The sequence below is a fragment of the Pteronotus mesoamericanus genome, unplaced genomic scaffold (assembly GCF_021234165.1).
Source record: "Pteronotus mesoamericanus isolate MK-2021 breed Mesoamerican mustached bat unplaced genomic scaffold, CSHL_Meso_final contig_25, whole genome shotgun sequence".
Lineage (NCBI taxonomy): Eukaryota > Metazoa > Chordata > Mammalia > Chiroptera > Mormoopidae > Pteronotus > Pteronotus mesoamericanus.
In genome coordinates this window covers 22,799,102-22,807,807 of record NW_026555105.1, presented here as the reverse complement: position 1 = coordinate 22,807,807, position 8,706 = coordinate 22,799,102, and the positions used below count along the sequence as shown (strand labels likewise).

The following is an 8,706-nucleotide window of genomic DNA, read 5'->3' as shown; positions in this document are numbered from 1 at the left end:
CCTGTGCCCGCCTAGGTAGCCCCGGCCCTGGCTCCTGCCCGGACACGGCAGCTGGCCTTGCGTCCTTCCTGTCCCCTCTGGCGTCGAGGATAGCGCAGGGTGGGATATGGGTGAGCGGAAGTGGGAGCTGTGAGCGTTGTCGCCCCGGGCGCCGAGGCCGGAGGCGCGGTCGGGGCTGCCGCGACGCACGCATGGAGAACGCTGGGCGCCGGGCTGCTCACCGACATATAACCAGATTGCACGGGCTCTGCGGGGCGGGGACTGTGCAGCACCGACCGACCTCCTTGGGCGTGGGAACATGAGGCCAGGCTCGGAGCTCACTGCAGGCGAGGCGCGCAGTGCGCGAGCTTGCCTGGTCCGTGGTTGAACTGCTAGGAGCCCCGGGTTTTGGTAATTGGCGCGAGCGGGCGCGCATGCGCGAGGCGGTGGCGGGCACGTGGCGGGGCGCTGGGCGGCGCCGCGCGGGAAGCGCCTCGGTGCCCGGGTGACCTGCGTGCCCGGAGATCCCCCCTCCTCTGGCGTCAGATGTGACTGAGACCCGCGCCACCATGGGCCCCACACTGCCATCATCACCTCCTGGTCCCTGTAGCCCTGACCAGGCCGAGAGGGGCTGGCACAGGTCTCATTTATCCTGGGGCCGACCTTCTCTGAGTACCCACTCTCGCGCGGTTTAGTGGCCTCTTCCTGCAGCCTGTCGTTGTCAGCGGCGGCATGGTCTTCTGTCCCGAGAACAAGGAGCCGCGCCGCCTGCTGCGAAGCACCATGGTCCACTTCCGGGCCTCGGAAGTCCAACAGCTGTTACACAACAAGTTCGTGGTCATCTTGGGGGACTCAAGTGAGTGCTCCTCTAGGGTCACTTCCTGGTCCCGCAACTGCAGCCTATTTTCTAAGTCTGTACCATTTGTCTCCATTTCTAGTCTCCTCACTGACCCTTAGTCTGTTCCAGTCCAATAGGTTTTCTCATTTCCCCGTGCACCTTCCACAGGTGTCCTGACGGATAGACCCTGTGAAGCTTTTCACCCGTTCTTGCTTAGCATTTTTTCTCCCTGATATCCCCTATAATTTACCTTATGGGAACGATTGATTGTGTTGTTTTCCACATGACTTGGCTGACTTCTGCTAGGTGGTCTCGGGTCACTGTATACTAAGTTGGGGGTGGTTCATAGCTAGAAGGATCAGAGGCAGTGCCAGGACTTTGGAATCTCGCCTTTCCTTTTGCCTCAAAATCAACATTGCACAGAGGTGGTGTTGGACAACCCCAGCCCAGGGAAGACTTGGGAGAAACTGGGATGGGGTGAAGCCTGCCTTAGTCCTGCACTCTGTCTCCCTGCAGTCCAGCGAGCGGTGTACAAGGACCTGGTGCTCCTGCTCCAGAAAGACTCGCTGCTCACAGCTGCCCAGCTGAAAGCCAAGGTGAGGGAAGCTTGGTAGCCATGCCAGTGGTGGGTGGGCACAGACCCTGGCCTGGCGGGGTCCTCCTCCCTGGCATCGGTCTGACCATCTGGGTGGGGGGTGGGCAGGGGGAGCTGAGCTTTGAACAGGACCAGCTTGTGGCTGGGGGTCAGCTGGGGGAGCTGCACAACGGGACACAGTACCGGGAGGTCCGCCAGTTCTGCTCGGGTTCCGGCCACCACCTTGTGCGCTTCTACTTCCTCACTCGAGTTTACTCCGAGTACCTCGAGGGCGTCCTGGAGGAGCTGACGTATGGGCCTACCCCGGACCTGGTGATCATCAACTCCTGCCTCTGGGATCTCTCCAGGTTGAGGCGAGGGGAGAGGGAAATACCGGTTGGGGGTAGAGGTATGGTTCAGAAGCCATCTATCTCTGTGCTCTTGCCCACCTTATTTGTTGCCCAATAGGTATGGCCGCTGCTCAATGGAGAGCTACCGAAAGAACCTGGAGCGAGTGTTTGTGCGCATGGACCAGGTGTTGCCAGATTCCTGCCTGCTGGTGTGGAACATGGCAATGCCCTTGGGGGAGCGTGTCACTGGGGGTTTCCTTCTGCCCGAGGCAAGTGACCAAGCATATCAGGATGGGGGAGGGGACAGTTGATTGGTAAATAGAGGACCCTTCTTCCCCACCCCGCTTCATTCTGTGGCTCTTAGATGCTCCGCTTTCTCTCAGCTCCAGTCACTGGCGGGCTCTCTGCGACGGGATGTGGTTGAAGGGAACTTCTACAGCGCTACACTGGCTGGGGATCACTGCTTTGATGTCCTGGACCTCCACTTTCACTTCCGGCATGCAGTAAGGCACCGTCACCGGGACGGTGTCCACTGGGACCAGCATGCCCACCGCCACCTCTCACACTTGCTTTTGACCCATGTGGCTGATGCCTGGGGCGTGGAGCTGCCCAAACGTAACTACGCCCCCAGTGAGCCCTATCTTGAGTGGGGAGGGGAGTGATGCAGAGAGGGCCTTCAGAGCACAGGGTTCATGAACAGAACAGGACAGAAGTACTTCAGGGGAGTAGAGGCTCCTTGAAGGGCTCCTGTGGATGCTGAGTGCTTCTCCCTGGGGAGGGTGAGGTCACAGGAGCAACACTGCAGTCCAGGTTCTGGTTCTGTGTGCTTTTGCCATATGGTGACCTCTGTGTACGCAGATGAGGTTCCACATGCCTTCCGTGCATAAGTGAGCATGTCAAAAGATTCCTGCCCTACAGATGAACAAGACAGAAATGGGTGTGCTTTTAGCTAGGCATGGAAGTGGGAGGGCGGAAAGGCAGAAAGGGAGGAAGAGTTATCTAGGCAGTGTGGCAGAAGCAAAGAAGCCCCTCGGCTGGTGCTGTCAGCCTCTCAGTTCCTGTCTGCTCACAGCGTGGGACTCATGGCTGATTGTGTCCCTGTCTGCTCCTCCTTTGGATCATGTCCTCAAAAGGAAAAGTTCCTACCTCCCTTGTTGACAGCTCACCCCCTTTGGCACCAGTGTCTAGCACAGTCGCTGTGTACATGGTATCCGCAGCGTCGTGTTTGGTGAATTGGAGACATGAGTCATGTTAGAAGGCTGTTCATTGCAGCACCGGAGGGCATGGTAGCACAGACAGGTCAGGAATGTCAAAGAGGCGGACTTCTGGGACTTGGTAGCCAGAAGCTGGAGCATCAGGGAGGTAAATTCAGACTTTGGTTATATAGTGGTTCCATTTCCTTGTTTCCTTTAGATGAGAGAACTGATCCCCAGCAAAGGAGGGATGCTCTAAATTTGTAAGGCTAGACTGTAGTGCCTCAGGTCTTCTGAATCCAGTGTGGAGCTGCAGAAATAGGAATGTCAAAGGCATAGTTGAGTGGGAGGCTGAGTTGGTGAGTTTGGTCAGGGCAGTTCTGTTTGAGGTACCATGAAATTGTGGAGTAGATTTGGAGTCACTAGTATGTGCAGAGAGATGAAAGCTGAGGGTCCGAATGTGAACCATGAAGGAGACGGCAGAACAGTGGCCATGTTTTGGAGCTGGAAGGGGAGAGGGGCCCATGGAGAATACAAAAAGAAATGACGGTTGAGACACTTTCAGGGAGAACGAGGATACTGGCCACGTCATCTGACTGTCAGCAAGAAAGGGATTTGTTAAATTTGCCAGGGAATGGCTACATTTAGTGGGAAAAGTGTGGAAGGGTTGGAGGAGGCTTACAAGAGGCAGTGAACAGGTGATGAGGGAACGGAAATTGGGCACAATACTCTTTGTGGAAGTTTGAAAGGAGCAGGAAACTCCTAGGAGAAGAGAGGGTCAAGGCTTTTATATCTGTAAGAGAGAAGTCTTAGTAAACTTATTAATTGGTCTGTGTCGAGTTGCTTAGAGAGGGAAAAACTAAAGATACAGGAGCTGGACAAACAAAGGGAGAAGGCTCTGGAGGGAAGCATAAAGTCAGAACAAAGGTAGGTCCACTGACTTTTGAGAAAGGCAAGGAGAAGGAACCCACCTTGGGCTTGGCCTGAAATGAGAGGGAATGAGGAACACGCGGTAGAAGCCGAAAAGTGCTCCCGTCTGGACCAGAGAGTAGAGGTTTAGGAGTGTGGAGGGTCAGAGTTCAGGGCAGCCTGGCCTGCCTAAAACAATCATCCCATTCCTAGACCCGTGGACTGAGGATTGGCCAGAGCCGGATCATCTGTTCCAGGGGATCCAGGGGCAGCCCCCAGACTTCAGGGAGCAGCTGGCCTTGCCCCCACCCCCGCCCCCTCCCTTGCCCCCTCCCATGCCTTTTCTCTATCCCCTTCCTCAGCCCTCCCTGCCTCCCCTGTTTCCATCCCTGCCCCAGGATGCCCCCTTTTCCCCGTGCCAGCCCTTCCCACCCCATGAATTCTTCAACTGTAACACAACAGAAGACTTCTCAATGCCGTCCCACTTAGGTAGGTGCTTTTGCAGCCGCATGTTACACCCTTCCCAGCTTCCCCCTGAACCTCCCCCAGCCCATCCCCCTGCGCCCAGGCAGGCTGAGAACAGTTGGAGCACCCTTGTGCCCCCCACCCAGGACTGGGTCCAGTCACAAGCTGACTCTGAAACAGCATCTGTAGACTCATTAGTCAGCTCATTGTCACAGTTGCCACAGGTAGGGAAGTAGTATTGCTGTTTTGCAGATGGGAAACTGAAGCTCAGAGAAACTCACCCTGGAGGACTAGAGTGGCCTAAAGGCAGAGCTGGGCTGACCCTGGCTGGAAGCCCACCCTGATAAATGACTGGTTCTTTTGTAGGATGTGGCCCTGTAGTGAACTTTGTGCCTGGCCCCCTGCCACCTCCAGTCCCTGGCCCTGTCCTCCGTGGTCAGCATCGGAGCCCGGTGGTCCACCGCGGGATGCCACGCTGTGTTCCCAACAGCCCCTACCATGTGCCAAGGATGGGGGAACCCTGCAGGCAGCGGCTCAGACACACAGACAGACTGACCCACACATACAAACTGGACCAACAGCCTCCTGCCCATTCGGGGACATGGCCTGGTTAGACTGGGTCTTGGGCTGGGGCTGGATGTGCCAATGGCCCTGCAGGGCCTGCTTGCCACCCCAGGTGCTGGGCCAGGGTGTTTGCTGTGCTTGGCAGTGTTCTTTTCTGTTGCTGTCACCAACATAGGCAAGGAAGGAAAGAGTGGCATCTTCCTGTGTGAAGGAGCGGGTCTCCCAAACCATGAGCTTAAGATTTGGAGAGGCTGCCTCTGGGCTTTCTCGAGCTTTGGACCTTTCACCTCACACTATTTAGAAACCATTGTATATGTCCTTCCTGCTGCTTCACATACTAATTCTCACCAGAACAAAAATGCGCTTAATAAAGATACTGGAGGGGTTGCCTCTTGTCAGCATCTCCCTGGGATTGGGAAATAGCAAAGACTGAGTTGAAATTGTTAACATTTTACATAGAATTTTTGGATCTGCTAGTTTTCACCTATACCAGTCTCACGTATTCACATGTACATTCAACAATCATCTCTTCCTGGAGATAGACGTATAACTTGCCTTGCACAGTTCTTGGCATATGGTGGGCACTCAGTAAGTGGTTAGAACTAATCAAGAAGCCCCCAGACCCAAGTGGGAGACTGGTTAGAAACCCATTATTTAATAAACAGAATGTGCATTGAGAACAAAATGAACATAGACCAACTTCTTTGGTGGGGGGTGGCACAGTAGAAGAACAAAGGGAGAATTCCAGGGTCAGGGGTAAGGAGATTGTGCCAAACTCCATTAGGAAAAAAGAGAGTACAGGGTCTCAGCTTTGATGAGAGGCTTCACCCTTGGTTTTGACTAAGTATCAGGGCAGCACGTGGGCTAAATGGTGGCGTAGGGCGGTGGATGGAGCATGGCAGGCTGGTAAGTGGTGTGGGGCCAGAAGATAAGGCAACATGGAGATCTACTAATAATCTTCAATTAGAATTCGATGGAAGAGAGGATGCAGAGTTCTTGCATTGACTTTCCATACTTGTCATTGAAATTTTACCTTGGCAAAGGTTATAACATCAAACGCACATGGAAATAGAAATAGATTGCAAAAGTGTTGATCCTTGCTAGCAATTTAAGTGCAAATGAAGCTGCTAGATTAGCACACACTAGTGCTGCAGAGACTGACTAGTACATGACTTAATAAGGTCTAGAGAACAACCTTAACAAGGCAGTTGAAGATCAAATGAGAGTGTGCAAAGACACCAGCACAGTGCCTGAAACAAGCATGGTTTTCTTTGGTATAGATAAAAGTGTAATGGAACATACAAAAATGAAAGGAAGCCTTTGGGAAATAAGATTTCAAATAATTTTTTTGCAAAAAATTATTTTTGTTAATAAAATCCATCCTTGGAGCAGCCCTCTTCAGTGGCATCTAGTTTGCCCAATCCCTTATTCACTCCTGTCTTTCCTCAAAACCTGTTCTTTGTCTGGACATTTTGCACCTCTGATTCTGGAGTTTCTCAGTGTCATGGGAGAAAAACTACACCTGGGCTGATTTACAAAAGACAGTTATATGAGTTACTTAGCCTCATGGGACCCCTCTCGTTGCTTTTCATCCTGTTCTCCAAGAATTCCCTGTCACCCTCCCTACTGAGCCTTTTCTAGGCTTTCCCACTCCCTTCAAACCCCGTGCCAGTTCTGGAACTTGCTCCGTAAGCACCTTGAGACTATGCAGTGTGCTCCATACTGCTATCATTCTACCTCTGCACTTCGGACTTCCACCCCATCTTGCTGTGTGACTCTCATTGCCCACAATGAGGTTTCAAAACCTTTTCTTTAGTGCCCCAATACAGATTTGAAGTCCATAAGAGTAGAATGGTGATAAATTATTTTCAGTTTCTTGTCATATAAGCCTATATAAAAGACACTTCTGTATTATAGATTTTATTCAGTTATGATTCAAAAACAAGAAACTTAAAAAACAGCCATGTACAAATCATTACATGCAATTAAATTATTTTCCAGCCTTTGTTTTGAGATGTAAAAACGATGAAAATCATATGTTCTTCCTGGATGTAGGCACACTATTTGCTGGTTAAGTGTGATAGGACTCAAACTTCATTGTTTCAGAAACCATTCATGGTTGACCATTGTCAAATCATTTAATAAGACAAGCTTAAATAGTCTTCCTCTTGTTCATGGAATCTTGGTTTTTAAAGAATGGCTCCAGTACCCTTTCCTTTGCCATACCAGGATATTCCTGAAAGGAGAAAAAGACACAGGAGCACTTCAGATGTGACACCAGCCTTTATCTTCCAGGGTAGGAGGGAGTAGAAGGTGGAAAGTATTTTAAGGAGAGAAAGTCAGTGGAATTTTTTTTCAAAACAGTTTAACCTAACTGGAAGTTTCCCAATAAAAGCAGATGACTTGCCTTCTGTTACAGTATCCAGTTCCTTGCATAGATCATGTGTTGAGTTCATCTTGGTGTTTAAGTGCATACCATATATGTTGGTCAAAGATAATAAAAATAAATTTACTGATTGCAAGGCAATGGACCTATACTTTTTTTAAAAACCTGCTTTATTGAAGTGTAACTGAAGATAAAGCACACATTTCAAATGTACACTTTTTTAAAAGATTTATTTATTTTTAGAGAGGGGAAGGAAGGGAGAAAAAGAGGGAGAGAAACATTGATTGGTTGCCTCTTGAATGCCCCCAACTGGGGACCTGGCCTGCAACCCAGGCATGCAGTGCTCAATCCACTGAGCCACACCAGCCAGGGCTCAAATGTACAATTTGATATATTTTGACATGTATTCATCTGTGAAACCATCATCATAATCAGTGAAATATATCCTCCCTCTCTACAATCCTTCCTGCCTCCCCTCCCCACAACCTCCTCACATCTCCCTACTCCCATCCCAAGCAACTATTGATACTGATCTGCTTTCTGTTACTATAGATCAATTTGCATTTCCTAGAATATTACATAAGTGGGATTATTCATTAGGTACTCTTTTTCATCTGGCTTCTTTTGCTCAGTCTAATAAGATAGATGGAACAACATTCATGTTGTATGCACAAGGTAGTTCACTCTGTTTTATAGGTGGGTAGTATTCCACCTGTTGATGGAGATTTGAGTTACTTCAGTTTTTGACTATTACAAATAAAGCTTCTATCAACATTTATGTACAAATTTGTGTATGGACGTATGTTTTCATTTCTTTTGGGTAAACACCTAGGAATGAAATGGCTGGATTGTGTAGTAGATGTACGTTTAACTTTTTAAGAAACTACTAAACAATTTTCCAAAGTAGTTTCCCATTTAACATTCCCACTAGCAGTATAAGAGGGTCGCAATTCCTCCGCATTCTTGCCAACACTTGGTATTGGTCAGTCTTAATATTGGCCATTCTAATAGGTAGTATGATTTTAATTACATTTCCATAATGATTTCTGATGTTGGACATCGTTCCCTGTGCCTGTTTGTGATCTCTACATCTTCTTTGGTAAAGTTTCTGTTCCAATTGTGTTCTTCCTATTCCCTCACCCCTTTTTACAACTTACTATTGGGCTTTGAGTGTTTTTTATTGTGGATCTGATAAAATCCTTTATCAGATGTGTGGTTTGCAAATGCTTTCTTTCAGAGGCTTGCCTTTTTCATGATAGTGTCTTTTGGAGAACAGAACATTTTAAATTTGATCAAGGGCCATTTAAAATTTTTTTCTCTTATGGGGGGGAAAATGGAGACAACTGTACTTGCACAACAAGAAATAAAAATAAAATTCTCTCTTAAGGATTATGCTTTTGTTGTATTATCTAAGAAATCTTTGCTTAACCCAAGGTCACATCTGTTTT

At 49.3% G+C, this 8,706-nt stretch overlaps 1 protein-coding gene across 1 annotated transcript; it reads left to right on the top strand.

Moving 5' to 3' along the window:
• The first annotated feature begins 14 nt into the window (after nt 1-14).
• Nucleotides 15-5,286, top strand: PCED1A (PC-esterase domain containing 1A). Its single transcript, XM_054573479.1, has 8 exons — nt 15-390; nt 675-835; nt 1,334-1,413; nt 1,521-1,759; nt 1,860-2,010; nt 2,125-2,371; nt 4,057-4,332; nt 4,675-5,286. The coding sequence occupies exons 2-8, from the start codon at nt 712-714 to the stop codon at nt 4,920-4,922; spliced, it is 1,365 nt and encodes a 454-aa protein (XP_054429454.1). The 5' UTR covers nt 15-390; nt 675-711; the 3' UTR covers nt 4,923-5,286.
• The last annotated feature ends 3,420 nt before the right edge of the window (nt 5,287-8,706 follow it).

What these genes read in the sequence shown, in the direction of transcription:
- PCED1A (XM_054573479.1), top strand. Translation starts at nt 712, where the DNA reads ATGGTCTTCTGTCCCGAGAACAAGGAGCCGCGCCGCCTGCTGCGAAGC. An exon ending in CTGCCCAGCTGAAAGCCAAG is followed by an intron (nt 1,414 to 1,520) that starts GTGAGGGAAGCT and finishes GGGGGTGGGCAG; the next exon opens with GGGGAGCTGAGCTTTGAACA. An exon ending in GGGGTTTCCTTCTGCCCGAG is followed by an intron (nt 2,011 to 2,124) that starts GCAAGTGACCAA and finishes GCTTTCTCTCAG; the next exon opens with CTCCAGTCACTGGCGGGCTC.